This window comes from Fusarium pseudograminearum, chromosome 1 (assembly GCF_000303195.2).
Source record: "Fusarium pseudograminearum CS3096 chromosome 1, whole genome shotgun sequence".
NCBI classification, from domain to species: Eukaryota; Fungi; Ascomycota; class Sordariomycetes; order Hypocreales; family Nectriaceae; genus Fusarium; species Fusarium pseudograminearum.
Window position 1 is genome coordinate 11,632,541 of NC_031951.1, and position 17,654 is coordinate 11,650,194.

Consider the following 17,654-nt stretch of genomic DNA (forward strand, 5'->3'; position numbering starts at 1 on the left):
GAAAAAGTAGAAGGACATAAATCCCTACCCTATGATTGATCGACAAAGGTTATTGAATTCAGCCTCGGTATGTTCGATGTTGCGGGGCTTAGCATCCTTCCTATTTATTACCTTAGTAGGTCCTTTAAACATTCTGGAATCTGAGAGACTCTGTGTCGATTTGAGCCTTCTGCCAAAGCTATATTTTAATTGTGATTAAATGAGGCTATAAGGATAAGAAAAAATATAATTGAGCGTTTACAAACCACGGAAATTCCAGCAATATCCACTTGTTATTGCAGTTAAATGCTATGTAACAGCTAAACCCGCGACTTGAAACCCTCACAGGCGTCAACAAGACGGTAAATCTAGCGTCTGGGGTAAACAGAATCGTTAATTATCTTACAATTAATGTGCCATTACCCGGGATAAGTAAACCAAATATACTACAAAACTATGTATAACAGTGGCCTATAACAAAAGGATCTTGACAATGAATAGAGGTAATCACTCGACTGCACATAGTTGAAGGGTGTCTGATAAAGGAGCTAAACAGCCTCCTTACTTGCAACATACTCTACAAGGCGCGGGGTCTTACCCTCAACCATAACCTCGGCAGCATGCCCAACAACACCCTGAGGACCATCGAAAATATAGGCAATTTCCTCCAGTGAGGGCCCTTTTGTTTCAGGAAAAACAAGCCAGACACCAACAAACTCAATCATGACCCAAGCGATAAAAATAATGTAAAACCGCCAAGTGATGTTACCAAGGCCGATAGGCACAGTGAAAGTGGAAAGCATCATAAAGCAAAACTGAACAAAGTAGAAAAAGGACAAACCCTTAGTCCTCATACGATAGGGAAGGATTTCGGGGATGTAGAGGCCGAGGTTATAGGCAGGGGAGAATAGGTACAGAAAGGCTACCACGGTGTAAGCTGCAGCCTTGTTAGTGTTGTCTTTAGCGAAGACAGCACTTTCTGCAGTGATGCAGATGTCAGCAACCTAGATGGCGGCTAAAGACCATAGGAAAAGCTTGCGACGGCTGACTTTGGCGGGCAACGTAGCGAAGTAGATCGCCGTAAACCAAGAAAGCATCTGGTTAGTCGCATTAATAAGGGTTTGTTGAAGGTCGGATTTGAGGCCAACGGAGTGCAGGATAGGTGACAGATAATACGAAACAAAAGCGTTGCCAGACATCTGGGAGCATATCGCGGCCCAGACCATGATGAACATGCGTCTACGGTTACCAGCAGTACTGCCCAAGTCTTTAAGAAAGGTAAAAATATTATAGTCCGACACTTCGGCTGTCAAAGTTTGTTCAATCTCGGTGTACTCAAGCTGGACCACGGGATCAAGCTCATTGCCCTCTCCATGGCACTTGGTAAGCATAGCTAGAGCGTCTTGCTCACGACCTTTACTGATAAGCCACCGTGGAGATTCAGGTACAAACCAAACAAGGAGGAGTTGGATGATCGATGGGAGGCCTTGCAATGCAGAAGGGATTCGCCAAGATGCTGTGCTGTCAATGCGAAAAGTACCAAAGGTACACCAGCCTGCAATAATGGATCCGATGGAGTAAAATGTCAAGAAGAGGGCGGTAGCTGTGCTTCTTTGGTCGGGATGCGCTATCTCGGTAATGTAGGGAGCACCAACTCCGGCGACGACCACACTTCCTGAACCGATGATGACTCGGGAAATTATGAACATGGCGATATTAATGGAAGCACCTTGGATAACAGCGCCAACGCAGCAGAGTGCAGCTCCGAAGGCAATGCCACATCTTCTCCCAAAGGTATCGGCTACAGGCGAGATAGCGGAGGAGCCAAGGATGCCGCCGAGTGGATAGGCAGCATTGAAGAAGCCGAGAAGAGCACCAGTTGGAGACCCGAAGTAAGTCTGCCAGTGTGTCACTGACTGGAGACCGTTCATCATACTTCCATCAAAACTGAAATTTCTAGTTTAGTTGAAATAATTCAATTATGTGCTGGATGGACTAACCCTTGACAGAAAATCGACAGGAGCGGAACAATCATGAGCAGGTTAAGGGCACGCAGATTCGGATATCTCCACCAATGACTCGTATCGAGATAATGTTCGCGCCTCGACTGAGCTTGTATTCTTCTTTCAAGGCAAATGTGCCTTTCCATATAAGGGGGAAACTTGGATTGGCAAAGGTTTCGTGGAGCTCCTCAAATGATGAAGTACTTGTTGAGTTGCGTATTGAGGGATTAGCTGAGCCAGTCTCGTTGAGTGTACAACTCCCTGGGGAGTTGGAAAAGGTGATGGATAGCTCTGACAAGATGACATTTTGTTGCGCGCCAGTAAGAAAGTAATATTACATAGTCTACTAAACTAGTATTCATCTTCATTTTAGTCCACTGCCATCAATAATTTCACTCCTGCCGAACCTCATTAAAACTTTGATACACGGAGGAGGCAAACAAAGAACCACGGAACCAACTATCCGGACTGTTTTGAGAGATATCCATCCAAACTTCATCATGAAAAACGGGAAGTAAAGTGTTAAATGTCTGCATATCTGCTCCGGTTGAGTTATCATCGGCCAGACTTGGACTGACAATAGCATGCAGCATTGGATCTGGTCTAAGGCAGTCCTCTAGACGAGCAGTAGTAACTCGCCAATCGGAGATGAGGTGAAGAATTGTGCTTTGACCCCCGTCATCGCCTGATTCGACGTCGGAAAGGGCTTGACTGAGGAGTCGAGCATAGGTGGAACTGATCTGAGAAAAGCGGCTCATTCGACCAAGGAAATCCGAAAAGACGGTGATTTTTGTACTTGTTTCTCTATCGCTTATGTCCAAGGTATACCTCCGTGAGATCAAGAAGCGAGCAGCAACCTAGGCAGACCATGCGACAGGCCGGCTTTATTACTATCTCATGATTCTGCCACTGCCAATCGTGTTCATCCTTCACAGGAAATGTGCCTGACTCTGTTCGTGACCGGATAATACGTTAACCCCCCGTTCATGACCTTCCAAAGCGCTTACCTTAACGACATTGCGAATCTCGACCTCTAGAATTTGTTTCTAGAATAAGAGATGGGGAGACAGCTATTCCGGTTATTTGCCCTTTTCAGTCTTACGCGCAGTCCTTAAGCCACGACAGATATAATATCAGACAAAGTCTGGACCAATCTGCCGCCTGACCTAGAGATTGTTCAACTTGAAGAGCAACGCGCTCGACTGAAGCAGCGCAAGTACCGTGCCGAAGGCCATAAGCAAGAAGAACAAATTCGGAAGCTTACCAGTCAAATCCGCATGAAACGAGCGAATTGTGACAAGTAGGCTTTCAAGGAATACTGTAAAGACTACTTCTACTGCCATCCTACTTAGGATATTATATGTGGATAGGAAAGAAGTGCACCTCGAGGTGCTATCCTTCCCAGGGGTTTTCACTGTATCCAGCCCATCTTTTGACATAGATAGATGTGAAAGTCTGTGACCCTCTCGATCTGATATAGGACCTCCAGAGTTGAGACATGCAGGAATACAAATGATTACAATGGTAAGAACTGCGGCGCCAGTAATGCTACCGATAGTAAGGCCGCCGCCGTCTTTGTCAGACTCAGCCTCTGCAACCATCATCCAGGCATCAGGCCATTTTTGGAAAGGAATTTTGGTAAAGAATTTCCCTCCCGGAAGGAAATCCCGCTTAGAAGGAAACAGGATATGTTTTGCCGCGGGATATTTCGGTTATGAAGGCCTGCAAAGCCATGCATCTTCAATCTCAGCTAAATGCAAAATTCCCTACGTTCTGAATCATGAAGTGGCTCTGAACTAGGCAGTCCAATGTCATGTAGAACGCATCCAGACCTCTGAAGCTGGGGAGGCCGATAATTGCGCGTTAAGGTAGATTGTGATGGTGGCGTGATAATGGTAGTGGCGACCTGCGCTCAAGCGTTGATTGGTTACTAAGCCTACCTTTCAACTGTCACTGTGGCTTCCTAGCCAATCAATGGGTGTTCGTCATGGTGATCTCCCGTGGCTTGCAAATTTAGCTTCAAGGACCTGGTCTCGTGGTGGCAAGCCCTCGAAAGTGGGCTAATAGAGTTTTAAAAGGCTGAAATATAAACTGGGGCCTTGATATAGGAGCGTTGACAAGCATCCAATCAAAACAGGTCGGACCTTTTGACCCAAAGTCAAGTCAAAGAGACGTAGTTGGAACTCAGTCTTCCAATAAATAGGAGCCACGGACATCTCCAGCATACAGTGAGAGAAGAAGGTATTCAACCTATAAAAAGCTTAAAGCATGAGGCTCGAGACGACTGGATCACAGGCTGTTCCTTATCCGAAGGACACACTTTTTTATAATGTCGTTATTACCTGAAATCATTTCTTATTTAAACTCAGACGCTTCAGGATTAAATGATTTTATAGCCTATCTTTCAAAAAATCATTGTCTAGAAACCCTCCAATTCATCCAAGATACCTCGAGATACCGAGTATGTTACGCAGAGATAGTCGAGGATGAAAAAATCCCTTGGGAGTATCTAAGACGCCATTACGGTTATCTGCAGGAACTATGGGATGATCTCCTAGGCGCCTATATCCTTCCTAACGGAGATCGCGAGGTCAACCTACCTTGTGAAGTTAGGACCCGACTTCTTGGGTTGCGTTCTTCTTCATTGCCTCCACATCCATCGGAGCTGGATGATGCCATCCAAATTGTCCTTGAGCTCATGGAGGACTCGATCCTCCCTGGGTTCTTGAAGTCTTATGAGTCACTTGATCAATCTAGAGGTGGATTGGTTGGTGGCTGGAGGGGACTTCTCGGCGGATTTTCACGGACAGTTTCAACGCCCACATCAGAAGGGGACCACGAGGATTCTGTATCGCGGTCTTCCGGTTCAAGAGAGGACGATAAGGACACTCAATGTACACGCCGCCTCTTCCTAAAAGCTGCCCTCGCATCACCTCGCAGGCATCTTCTGCGGCCTTTAGAAAAGTTACTTGACCATACTGTCTGCAGTGTCAGGAGTATGAGATGGTTCAAGGAGCCACTAGAGAAAGATGGAGCAGCAGACACTGAGATCGACACTAAAGATAAGTGAGTCGGCGCAAAGCTTCCGGAATAAGCTCGTTGGTGATGGCCATAGCGGAGGATTCGGATGGACGCAAATCAGTGCCTGAGAGGAATTGGCCAATAGAATAGCGAAAATGAACGGTCATTAGGATTCAATCAGAACTCACTAGATTAAAGCTCTTCTACGTAGAAGTATTAAGATCAAGACTCTCAGAGGTTATGGGCTGATGCATAACAATTTGACGGAGTGATAACTGAAAGGATTAAGGGTTTCTGCCTGCTAATAAGCATACTGTTATTACTGCTGCCAGGATCATATCGGACAAACGTCATATGATAGGCGAGCTGATCATATTATACAAAGCGGCATAGTGGACATTGCGTTATCTAATTGACCTTACTAAAGAGGGCTTTCAGCGCTACAAATTCTTATTATCTTATAGCTTGAAGCAAACTAATTAGAGTGATGCAATAATTTACAGCTGATATGGATGTATCTAGATTCCTTTTGTAAACGATGCTATATGTCACGAGCTGGACTCGGTATACATGTGAGCGGGGAACGCTTCAGGCGGAATAGGTTCTATTGCTACGGATAGGCACTGCAGACAGGTCAGGCTGTTTTGACAAGACGTAGCTCAAGGAGCTACGTTCAGGAGCCATGTGGTCGGTAAACTAAAGTCTCTACAATAACGTATCGCCACATGATCCGGATCCACTCGGTTATTGATTTAGGGTAGGCTGGTCTGGCTGCGAGCTGTGAGCTGTGACATGATGTAGGTTAAAGATTTTTAGTCGGTTCGGTTGTTCGGTCGGCTCACTCATCAAATATATTAACTTTTATTTAAGAGACTAATGCGGCGTTAGGCTTAGTATTAAAGCCAGAATAGTTGGAAGCTTTTAAAAATTTACTTGGTAATATAAAGGAAAATGCCAAGATTAGGCTTCAAAAGAACATAAAGCGATAATATAGAAGCCTCTTAATAGACTTTAGCCAGTTTTAGAAGGCAAGACGAAATGTTACGGTACCTCCAATAATAGGGAACTATTTACAACTTGAAATGCGAAAATCTAATTATTATCCTGAGGATAGGTCCTAATCAGTAGGAAACAAGCGAGAGGAAACGTAGTATACTTCTTTGGCTCTGAAAAGCTGAAAGTCCGACGACCAGCACTAGCAGCTATCAGAGAATACCTGGTTCATAGGTCCTATGGCCATAAGCGTCAACTGTCAATCCTCCGAGCATATTGCGGAGGACTTGCGATGTGTTTTATTGATAAGATGGTGCGCCTCCAACTGCCGTTGAGCCTGTTCAACCTGCCTAGCGTGGACCTCTGCTTGCCACATCCTCCCCTGTGTCTCCGCTATCATCCTCTTCTGCTCCTCCTCCGGGTCTGGACCCGGAGGAAAGCACGGGCGCGGGATACGTACCTCAAATGGGCGGCCTGTCTTTGGGTCCATTAACCGAATAGACAAGGCGCCCATGAGACGGTTAAGGCGAACAAATAGATCCTCAGGAGCTCGCAGTGCCAAAGACATAATGTACTGCTCCAACCCTTGCTGTGTCAGTAGCGGCATCCCACCCGGTACTACTGGAGCCGGCGGATGCACAATCGCGTGCATAAGCTGGTCTCGCATACGAGTGCGGCCCTCGTGCGGCTGCATGGGAGGCGATAGAGAAAACTCACGCGTTCCCATGCGGTGATCTAGTGGGAACAACCTGTACCAGTTTGCCAACCATGCGTCGCATTCGTGGAGAGCAGTTGGCAGGGCTGGACAGTCACCGAGGAGCACCTGAATTGGTGGACATTCTTGCAGTGACCAGCCTACCGCAGATAAGAATGCGCAGAATTCGCGGGGTTGAAGCAGGCCGGCCTTTGCATTATCGAAATGAGCAAAGATGGCCCTAATGAGGCCGGCGAACGTCGCCGATGGGGACTTTCCGGGCATAATCAGCGTGCCCCAGTATACCTCTGGCGACACTGCTGTCGCAGCTGGTGTTTGTATCCTTATCTGAGTGCAGCCGTTCTCTTTCGTTAGAATTCTCTGAATGTTAATGAAAACTTCGTAGTCATGGTCCGCGCGGTGATCTCCTCCAAAAACCTCCATAACGTGACAGTCAGCACATGAGTCGTAGTCCCGGCAAACCTGACAGTGTACCCGGGCGCGCACTGCAGAAATCGCAGCCTTGCAACTGTTGCAGGCGTATGCCTGTTCGGACATCTTGATTGACTGCTTCTCGTGTATGATTACACTTTATAGACTCAGAGCGCTCAAAGCCGAGCGCTTGGAATAGAACGGTAGAAGTCTTGTATAGCAGAAGTCTAGTATACCTAAGGGAGGTAAAGGTAAAGGACACTGCATTAAGGTAGTAGCCAGATAAGGTTAACTCTATTTCCATCTCTTCTAAGCCTCTTTATAGTATTAATATCTCTTATATATACCTTTAACCTAACTGCTAGCAAGGGTTACCTATAGCTTATGCAGCCGATTTATTACTTATTAAGATTATAATAACTTAATACTTTATTGCTGGCAGATAGTTAAGGCTATAAGCGATAGCTGTCAGTTCAGTAGTATATAGGCTATGTTCTAGCATTATAGATAGAGTAGTACCTTTATGTTATATAACCTAAAATATAACTGCAGCCCCTGACCGCTAGGCTCTGTGGATTTCCACTAATATATCCTAAAGGCTTGCATCTATAGCTTTTATATTATATCTATTTATTTGTAGGGTGCGATATTAAAGCCTTTACATTTTCCCTAATGCCTATCCTGTTAGAGTCAAGCGTAAATAGTTGGAGCTGTGTTAATAAAAATTTCGCCACGAATTGAGTAATAGATTATTGGTGAGATATGCTCTTCTCTTTAGTAGGTACCATCATCATACACAACACGGCCACCAATAATTGTTCTGTGTACCTTTGTGTCTGGCAGTTGATCCAAGTGGCAGGTAATCGGGTTGCGGTCGACTATAATCAAGTCGGCATTATTCCCAGGCTGTAGAGATCCCATCTCTTCCCACCGCAAGACTTTGGCGCCCGATGTCCACATCCAAAACGCCTGCTCACGAGTCACGACTTGTCGCGGTCCAGCATTCGAAGCGCCACTCGGGTACATTTTATGGGTTACTGCCAGCTGCATCTGCTCCCATGGACTAGATGGACCCCAGTCACTGCTCGCAGCTGTGTTTACCCCTGCATCAAGAAGGCTTCGAAGTGGGTTCAGCATCGGCAGGACTTGGGCCCCAACTCGATCTCTGTACATGTCGGCCTTGCCAAAGGTAAAGGCAAGACTAATTGTTTGGTCGATTCCTAACTCTGCCAATTTGGCTGGTTGGTGCTCTTCTTGCATGATCCCATGTTGAACAACCCATTGGAGCTTCTCCAAGTCGTATCGTTTCTTAACGCTCTCAGCGTTATCAATAAATTCCTGCAAGTCGTATGGGCTGCCGCAACACATGTGTATCCTGAAATTGTTTGCAGCAGCAAAATCGCAGATTATTCGTATTTGCTCGTCGGTAAGTAAGCGCAAACCGCGGGTGATATTGCCCCATGGATCCAAGTATCCCTTTGGCCAGTTCATATGACCGCACCAGCAGGGACCGGACAATGAAAAGGTTGCTCCATCAATCCGTAACCATGCCGAATTAGTTTTTCTCATACCCATTGTCTTTTCCAGGCGAGCTTGTAACTGTTCGTTGTTTGGTGGAGGTAGTGACAAATGGGTAAGGTGTATCTCCGGCGAACACAGTACTCTTAAGGTCAATAATGACTGATCATTAAACGACCTATACAGCTCAATGTCCTGGTCGAGCATGGCATGCCCCTCCCAAACGGCTGTAATGCCGTTTGCGTTGGCCTTTTTCATCGCTTGGATGAGTGCGGGAGGAATTGTCTCTGGCGTGATGAGGGGTGGCATCTTCTTGACTATGGAAGCCCAATGCGAGTCGAAGTTGTAATATGCATTCACACTTCCGGTGAGGATGCCAGAAGGGTGGCCGCTGGCTTCTCTGTTGATCCACACCTTACCCATTTGATCTGGGCTTGAGGCTTTAATACCTAGCACCTCCAAAGCCACGGTATTGAATGATACCGTATTCGGAACTCGAGGAGCCCACGCCTGAATCATTATGGGGTGGTCCGTTGAGCCTTGGTCGAGGACGTGCCGGTCAGGAAAGCTGCCTTCTTCCAAATGTTGCCAAGAACGCCGGACGTAGAAGGAACCCTCGCCGATGGGAGTAGCCACTATCCACTCTCCTTTCGGAGTCTTGGAGGCTCTCTCCTGAATGAGTGCTACGATCTCGCCATGATTTCGGACGTTAGAGAGGTCTACCAAACCGGCAGCAAAAGCGGAAAAATGAAGGATGTGAGGGTGTGTATCAATCAAACCTGGGGTTATGGTTGCCCCAGCCACCGATATGTTCTTTACTGATGGGCCCGCAGTTTTGATGACATCCTCATTAGAGCCGATAGCGGCAATCTTGCCATCCCGAATGAATACCGCCTCTGCCTTTTCTCCTGTCGAATCAACCAGAATGCTGGCGTCAGAATAGACAATGTCAACTTGTTCGACGTTCATGATTCGGGATAAATGACAGGCAGAGATGAGAACGGGCTAAATCTCGAAGGGAAATATCAAGTGATGTTAAAAGCTGAGAGAGAGGAAATAGTAATAACTGAAGAAAGCAGTGCACAGAGGAGAAGGTAAGAAAGAGAAGGCAGACGTTTCTTGCTACTTTTATAGGTTGGGCCTCTCGTAAATGCTAACGAAGGCATTTGTATTTGTGTCAACAAGCCACTGAATGATGTGAGCTGATTCCATAGGTAGCACAGCAGTGGGTGCCCGTATTGTGCACGCCGGCTGTTGTATAAGGGTCGGCAAGAAGGTCGGCAGTTGCATGAGGATTGACAGTTGTACAAGGGCTGGTAGTTGCATAAAAGACGAGGCCGGCACGTCCGATAGATCAGACCAAGGACCCAGACAGGGGGCTCAGGGACATCCCCGCATTACTATCACCCCCACCACTGAGTCTCTCAGCCAATTAGTACCTTCCTGGGGAACCCCGGCACATGACACAGTTCAGCCGCCCCAGACCTTAAATAGGGAGGTCCATCCGCTCCATGATCACCATCACTCACCCCCACCAGTCTCTCCGCCAAATCTACAACGACCGACATACCTGTGCTCAAGTTTAGCAATCAAAACAGGGTCAGGCCCAACAGAGCAGGTCTATCCTCACAAGCCCCGCCAAACCAGTCAGGTTCCTATGCAAGGTCGTAGGACACGATCGCGTGGCGCATGCGCAAATTGCAAAAAAAGGAAACGCAAATGCGACCAGACTCGACCAGGCTGCTTAGCCTGCTCGAGCCGACATATACCCTGTGATGGCTATGAACTGAAGCTCCAATGGGGTTGCGGAGTTGCCTCTCGCGGTCGATTAGCTGGTTCAAACCTGCCGACCTTGGATGCCGGCCTTGGCCTGGGCCCTCGGTGGACCAAATCTGATGTTAGTGCGTCTTCGAGCCATTCAATAGTCCGCTTCTTGGAACATTCAGCAGACACAGACAGCCGCCAACTGTTGGAGTCCCCACCACAGCTGTTGGGGCCGTTGGAACCCGGTCTATCGTTAGACCAAGTCTCGGACACCAACAGACATGTTGAAGATTTCGTCGTGGACGACCATGACTGTGAGCGTGATGATCACCTTCTCACAAAATGTTCGTGGTTGGTTTGCATTATTCCGTCCTATTGGACTACCCCATCCATATTACTCCTGTTGATACTCGATGATGTGATTGCCAGTCTCTCTCACAGAGCATGATCGTTCCATCTCAAAGCAAAATCATACTAAGCGGTTACAGTCCTTGAAAGTGGAATCCACTCTCTATTTGCAACATCGACGGACGATAGTTTGAAAGATAACTTGCGCCAGGCGTCCAAACAATCACTGGCCCTAGTCTCGATTTGTTGTGCCTATCAGTTCGTTTCCGAGTATCCTGAAACCGAAGAGGCTTATTCGCAATTTCGAAACGCATTACGCGTCTTCCAAGATGAGCTTGAAGAACGTGGGGGTACCCTCAATGGTGGAACCTTGTGTGCCGGATTGATTCTCTGCACCCTCTCGGTAGGATTCGCACTGATCAGCAGGTAGCTCAAGTGTTACTAATATTTTCTAGATCCTCCAGGACCTGCCGTGGACAAACCAACTACACTGCATGGTCGACCTCTACTGCATACATGCGAGCCTTGGCTCGTCTGCTCCAATGCCTGACGCTTTCACAAATCGCTGCCTGCAAGTCATTGGTGTTATGGACCTTCCAGGCCTTGTATTTGGCAGAAGAACGTCCAACATCGGCTTCTGGAAACGCTTGCGCGAAGCTGAGTTGGCATCGTGCAGTGGCTTGATGGGCGGTGTTGAGACATTGACAGGCTTGCCTCGCTCACTACTCGATATCCTAGCCTATACCAAGCATTGCGAGGCCCAGCGTGACCTCTGGAACTGGCATGGCGAGATGGGAGATAGCCTACAAGCTCAACTTTGGGATGCTTGGAGATATGCCGGGATCCTTTACAGAGCTCGTGCGATGGTCAAGAACCAAGACCTTGAGGGAGATGGTCTTCAAGAGGAATCTATGACAGGGCTACCTTCCACAAAGTACCTCTTGTGGCGCCTCATAGCCAGCCTTGATACCCTCAGGCTAGGACTTGAGCATCCTGGGTCGAAAGGTCTTCTTTATGGCAACTCCGCTTTTTGGCCATATCTCGTTGCTCGATGCGAGTTTGAGCTTCTGAGAAGTAATCCAGAATGGAAAACGGTGCTCGATAAGCTATTTAGCATGATGATTAGCAGCTACAAACCAGGGCACATTCAGATTGCGCAGGATATGATTCAAGAGGCCTGGGAGCGGGGAGAGGTCACGTTCGACCTTGACGAGGCGGCTTTGTCACGCAAGATAGAATTGGCAGCCTTTTAATGACGTTGCTCTTGGTACTCGATATGATACAGCCACCAGATTACACCCTCAGAAGCGCGTTTGTGCTTCGTAATCTAGCCCCTATAGTATATGGTGACCGAGCCTCCGTGCCTTCGTGCTTGTCAGCGACAGCGCAAGGAGAGACGCTGCTATATTTCGAATGTTTATGTCGGCTGTGACTGGATGTCCGAAGCTATCACTACATATTAGCGATGGAAACATTGGCGTCTCATTTTAGCGTAAGACCAGGTTGCAACCTTCTCCCGTAGCTCGGAACTCAATATTGTGCCGAGATAGGATACGTAGGACCCAATGCAGTACCATGTTAGGCTGTTCCTTTCCATCAACATATTGCCACTGTGAGCTTTCGCTACCAAGATAGCGCGTTACCTCAATAGGCTGGTCTAAGCGCCGAAATGTCCTTGTCCCCGCGAAGGGACAAGGTTCTCCGCAAGTGGAACGAAGATTAGATTTTAACCCCCAGGATACCATTCGGTGGCTAACCTATCAGACATTAGCACTCTTCCTAAGGCTAACTCCTGCTTCTCAATAGTTTCTTGTATCATTGGTGTCTACTAAAATCGCAAAGGGGATTTCCTCAATCCTTTACACCTTTCAGAATCAAAGCTTCTGCATTATTACTGCAGAACTCAGTCAAATCACGACTGCCTGGAATCATCACTTTCGATCGATCGAGCGTCGACGCACCATGATCTTTCAGGTCCTCCTCACGGCTTCGGCAGCCATCCTTGCGATAAAAGCCGTGGTCGCTTTGTTCCATCATCTGACATCTCCTCTCCGCACGATTCGCGGCCCATGGCTTGCTAATTTGACGTCTGGCTGGTATGCTTGGAAAGTTTGGCAAGGCTCGTTCCAGGATATCAATCGCGAGCTACACGAACAATACGGCAAGTACCGACTGTGCGGCAGCCATATCCCGTCATGGCTTAAAATCACAATGTTAACAGTCTGGTCACAGGGCCAATCGTTCGGTATGGGCCAAATCGCTACACTATCAGCGACCTGAGCCTGGTCAAGGTTATCTACGGTCTAGGGAAATCGTTCCCCAAGTCCTCATGGTATGTATCCTGGGCGAGTCCCGGCCAGCACAATTTATTTAGCGACCGATTCGTCCAAAGACATGCCCACGATCGCAAGCAGTACCAGGCCACATACTCCATGTCTGCTCTGATCCACTACGAAGTTTTCGTCGACCACTGTGCCAACCTCTTCCATATTCGTCTGACCGAGCTGAGTGCATCTGGCCGCCCCATAGACATGCGTCACTGGTTCCAGTGCTACGCTTTCGATTTGATTGGTATGATCACATACGGAGAACGCCTAGGGTTTCTCGACAGTGGCAATGATATAGGCAATGTTATCAACGCCCTCGAGGATCACCTCAGTTATGCTACTCTAACAGGGATCTTCCCCTGGCTGCATCAGTATCTATACCCGCTTAAGAATCTTCTTGCCGGTAGCAAAGGTGCTGGAAGAGCATATGTGATCAATTTCACAAAGGAAAAAATAAGCGAGAGGAAGGCGAAACCAAAGGCATTCCCGTTCAAGGACGAAGAAAATGCCTCTACAACACAGGACTTTCTCAGCAAGTTTTTCAACAAGCACAACACCGATCCTGAGAACTTTACCCCATTCCATATACTTTCCGGTTGCGTGTCGAACATGGTTGCCGGATCCGACACCACTGCTATCAGTCTCTCAGCTACCTTGTATTACCTTTTAAAGAACCCGAGGAGTCTGGCCACCCTACGAGAGGAGGTTGACGATTTCACCGCTAAAGGCCAGCTGTCCAAGAATCCTTCCTATAAGGAGAGCCAGGAGATGCTATACCTGCAAGCAGTCATCAAGGAGGCATTACGACTACATCCTGCTACTGGCTTGCCGCTGGAACGAGAAGTCCCCAAAGGCGGTGCGACAATTGGAGGCTACTTCTTCCCAGAGGGGGTAAGCAGGCTATCCCTCTATCTATCTTGCTGACTTGGCTAACACTAGCATAGACCATCGTCAGTGTCAATACGTGGGTTGCGCATCGAGATCGTGAGATCTTTGGACAAGACGCCAACGAGTTCTCACCTGAAAGGTGGCTACAAGATGATGTAGATAAGGTGTCATTGATGAATCGCTTCTGGATGCCGGTATGTCTTCCACTTCACTTTTCTATTCCTAAACTAACAAGAACCTCTCGGAAACCCGGTTTGAGTGAGTAGATAAAGCTAACTCTTTTCTGATACAGTTCGGTCTTGGTTCTCGGACGTGCATCGGCCGCCATATATCTATGCTTGAGATGTGCAAGCTTCTACCAGTACTCGTTCGAGATTTTGACTTTACTCTTAACCAAGATTTACAGGAGGGAGAGTGGCGCACACAAACCTACTGGTTCGTCAAGCCTCTAGACTTTCAAGTCTACTTGAAGCCGAGGGAGATTATCTCCACCTCTTAAATAAATAGTAGACTTGTGAACTGGGTAGTTACCATTTCTTCTAAGGTCTGTGGTTGAGCGTGGAGGTTTATATGTTGCTACAATGCAGCACGCTCGTGGTCATAGCCATAAGGCGAATAGCATTCAACGTAGCTAGTTGCTATTCAGATGATAATGATCCTTTAAACCCCAAGGTTTGAACCTAGGACAGCAGGCACAAACAATGGAAATTACATTCATTATAGAGCTCCCAGGAAGTAGATTTAGGACCCATTACGTAACAAAAAGAAGATACGCAGAAGCGTTAAAGCGGACGAAATGGCCATCTTTAGCTAAGTGTAATGTAAATAAATTATCTTCTGAGCAAACAACCAGCGACACAGTGCGGAGGGATGCCCCAGCGCAATAGACAGATTTAGACAACGTCGTAGCACATAACTGGGGTTGGGTCCACCTAGAACAAGGTTTGACTGTCACAAGCGCTTTTGTACGCTGGCTAGATATGGGCAATACAAGCGCCTCCGCATGAGGATTGAAACGTCATTAGCTCTACTTCGGAAAGCCGGGGTTCTCATATCGCCGGCATGGATGTTGTGGGTGAACAGAAGCCTTCTCCTGAGCATTGGAGCACCAAGCTAGCCTCCGATGAAAGGGTATATATTCTGTGAATAGTCCAAGCATGAGCATAATGAAGAAAACACCACACACCGCCCACACACGAAATACCACAAAGTTCTTTGCTTCTTAATTCGAGCACAACTTTGCAAGGAGAACCCCATCAAAAATTATATACACATAGCATGGCGTTGTCGACCTGGGAACGCCTGGCGGCGAGTTACCGTGCCAAACAGCTCGAGGCAATCCCAGCCAGCTGGAGGCTTACCCCGGAGCAAAAAGTGCAGCTCTCTCTGCACGGCCACGGTTCATCGATTGACGGCCGTCTGATTGCTTCAGGAGCAGTTTCCAAGGCCGCCGTTCTATCGAACCATGAAATAGACATCACGGAGAACTATGATGCTGCCGATCTAGTTAAGAAAATCGCCCAAGGAGCCCTGTCGGCAGTGGAGGTGACAGTTGCATTTTGTAAGCGCGCTGCTATTGCGCAGCAGATGGTTAGTTCCATTGGAGGACCGGCAGTACACTACACGAATGCAAGCTTACGTCGAGTCGCCATAGGTCTCCTGCTTAACAGAGATCTACTTCGAAGAGGCCATGCAAAGGGCTCGATTCCTTGACCAATACGTTGCAGACAATGGACATACACTAGGGCCACTGCATGGTTTACCGATTAGCTTGAAGGTATTTACCACGCCATGATCTTCTGCGATTTAGACCTTTCAAGGTTGAACCGCGGAGCAGGTACCGCTCGAGCTCCTTTCTGATGTTTAGTGTAGGATTCATTCCAACTCAAGGGTGGGAAAGCAACTCTTGGTTTCATCACGAATTTAACGATGCCTGCAGCAGAGAATAATTCGGCGTTGGTAGATCTGTTGCTCGACGCGGGCTGTGTTGTCTACTGCAAGACAAACATTCCTCAAACAATGATGGTAAGCTGCTACAGTACCACGCCATCCACAAAGCCGAATTGCACCCAGCCCATTGTGTAAACTCGATTCTGACACCATCGACCTCTAGACTGCTGACTCGGAAAACAACATTTTCGGGAGAACTCTTAACCCACACAAGACGGCATTGACGGCTGGCGGCTCCAGTGGGGGCGAGGGAGCCCTGTTGGCCATGAGGGGGTCTCCTTTGGGTGTAGGCACAGATATCGCAGGATCCATTCGCATACCAGCCCTCTGTTGCGGCACATATGGTTTCAAACCAACCGCCGACCGCATTCCCTATGGCGGACAGGCGAGTCTACCGTTCCCGAAGCCGGAGTTCGAGGTTGGTATCAAGGTTGTTGCTGGGCCCCTGGCGAACTCCCTGCAAGACCTTGAGATGTTCATGAAGATCGTACTGGGTAGCAACCCTGGCCACTATGATACGAGTGCTATCACTGAAAAATGGCGCACGGTCGAGAATGGCAGCAATGGCAGCATTACCATCGGAGTTCTATCACCAGATCCGGAGTATATCCTCATGCCTCCTGTCCGGCGAGCGATGGACGAAGCCATCGCCAAGCTACAGGCTGCCGGGCACAATATCGTCCATCTACCATTTGAGTACGCAACTAGTGCTGGGCTGGGTGGGCGTATCGCTTTCCAGTGGTATGGTCTATTGTCGGTCTCCGGATCGCTGGAGGACTACCTGGGTGAGCCCTTGGTCAGGTCTGTCGCTCGCAATGTCCATCCGTTCAGCAAGCACGCACCCCCCGTCGAGCCGAGTCTGGACCAACCTTCCCTGCTCAAGGAATTGAGGGCTGCAACGCAAGCCTATGAGAAAGCATGGGAGAATTTGTGGCAAACGTATGCGCTGGATGTAATTCTTTCACCTGCCTCAAACACCACTGCAGTCCCTCACGATACTTATGGCGTTCCGGTTTATACCTGCATGTGGAACGTTCTAGATGTGAGAGCTCACCATACCAGCTCCTGGGGTGTGACTATGACGCGTGCTCGCTAACCACTGATCGTTGGTCCCGTTAGTATCCGGCTGGAGTGATCCCATACAGCACGGCATCGAAAGACAAAGACCCTTTACCACACGCAGCACCAGGGAAGTACGAGGCAGACTGTTAGTTTAAAGAACAATATGAGTCTCTTTTCCATTTCATTCGCTAACAGAAAGACACAGATAACCCTGAAGTATGGGACGGGGCGCCGTGTGGGCTTCAGGTAGTTGCTCGACGAATGTGCGACGAAGAATGCTTAGAGGCAATAAAAGTCATTGAGAAGGCAATCCAGAAATAGAGCCTTGCGAGAAAGGACAACCACGCTATTAAGGTGCAGTTTAAACTAGCAGAGCATTAGAAACCAGCTATCACCGAGTGGGGGCTGAGTGTCTACTGCATGATGAGTGTGACTGAAGGCAGGACAAGGGCAGAATATACGAGATAATTATCAGTACTGATGGATATACATATTAACCTCGTGACTATATCAGTAATGCGTGGAGGGATAGGTGATAGGTTGTCGGTTGTCGGTTTTCGCTTATATTAAGAAGAATTCAGCTAATTAGACTAAGTATAAAATAAAAAACTAATTAAACTATATATAGAACGTATAGTCTCTACTTAGCACCTGTGCTCCTCTAGTAATACGAGA

At 47.8% G+C, this 17,654-nt stretch overlaps 7 protein-coding genes across 7 annotated transcripts; 4 read left to right on the forward strand and 3 right to left on the reverse strand.

Annotated features, from left to right (window-relative positions):
• Positions 1 to 124: 124 nt before the first annotated feature.
• FPSE_05714 (uncharacterized protein) lies at positions 125 to 3,583 on the reverse strand (the record flags this gene model as incomplete). Its single annotated transcript, XM_009258832.1, has 10 exons — positions 125 to 178; positions 246 to 268; positions 326 to 347; positions 386 to 425; positions 556 to 923; positions 1,029 to 1,926; positions 1,980 to 2,140; positions 2,390 to 2,839; positions 2,990 to 3,015; positions 3,247 to 3,583. The coding sequence occupies 10 exons, from the start codon at positions 3,581 to 3,583 to the stop codon at positions 125 to 127; spliced, it is 2,379 nt and encodes a 792-aa protein (XP_009257107.1).
• Positions 3,584 to 4,311: 728 nt separating this feature from the next.
• Positions 4,312 to 5,052, forward strand: FPSE_05715 (uncharacterized protein; the record flags this gene model as incomplete). Its single annotated transcript, XM_009258833.1, has 1 exon — positions 4,312 to 5,052. The coding sequence occupies one exon, from the start codon at positions 4,312 to 4,314 to the stop codon at positions 5,050 to 5,052; it is 741 nt and encodes a 246-aa protein (XP_009257108.1).
• Positions 5,053 to 6,255: 1,203 nt separating this feature from the next.
• FPSE_05716 (uncharacterized protein) lies at positions 6,256 to 7,248 on the reverse strand (the record flags this gene model as incomplete). Its single annotated transcript, XM_009258834.1, has 1 exon — positions 6,256 to 7,248. The coding sequence occupies one exon, from the start codon at positions 7,246 to 7,248 to the stop codon at positions 6,256 to 6,258; it is 993 nt and encodes a 330-aa protein (XP_009257109.1).
• Positions 7,249 to 7,896: 648 nt separating this feature from the next.
• On the reverse strand, positions 7,897 to 9,609 carry AH1 (the record flags this gene model as incomplete). The annotated part of the gene is made up of 1 exon (XM_009258835.1): positions 7,897 to 9,609. The coding sequence occupies one exon, from the start codon at positions 9,607 to 9,609 to the stop codon at positions 7,897 to 7,899; it is 1,713 nt and encodes a 570-aa protein (XP_009257110.1).
• Positions 9,610 to 10,712: 1,103 nt separating this feature from the next.
• On the forward strand, positions 10,713 to 12,005 carry FPSE_05718 (uncharacterized protein; the record flags this gene model as incomplete). The annotated part of the gene is made up of 3 exons (XM_009258836.1): positions 10,713 to 10,755; positions 10,893 to 11,155; positions 11,208 to 12,005. 3 exons carry the CDS (start codon positions 10,713 to 10,715, stop codon positions 12,003 to 12,005), a joined length of 1,104 nt encoding a protein of 367 aa, XP_009257111.1.
• Positions 12,006 to 12,714: 709 nt separating this feature from the next.
• On the forward strand, positions 12,715 to 14,466 carry FPSE_05719 (uncharacterized protein; the record flags this gene model as incomplete). The annotated part of the gene is made up of 4 exons (XM_009258837.1): positions 12,715 to 12,917; positions 12,974 to 13,970; positions 14,024 to 14,161; positions 14,260 to 14,466. 4 exons carry the CDS (start codon positions 12,715 to 12,717, stop codon positions 14,464 to 14,466), a joined length of 1,545 nt encoding a protein of 514 aa, XP_009257112.1.
• Positions 14,467 to 15,245: 779 nt separating this feature from the next.
• On the forward strand, positions 15,246 to 17,013 carry FPSE_05720 (uncharacterized protein; the record flags this gene model as incomplete). Its single annotated transcript, XM_009258838.1, has 4 exons — positions 15,246 to 15,557; positions 15,622 to 15,744; positions 15,840 to 15,992; positions 16,081 to 17,013. The coding sequence occupies 4 exons, from the start codon at positions 15,246 to 15,248 to the stop codon at positions 17,011 to 17,013; spliced, it is 1,521 nt and encodes a 506-aa protein (XP_009257113.1).
• Between the last annotated feature and the right edge of the window lie 641 nt (positions 17,014 to 17,654).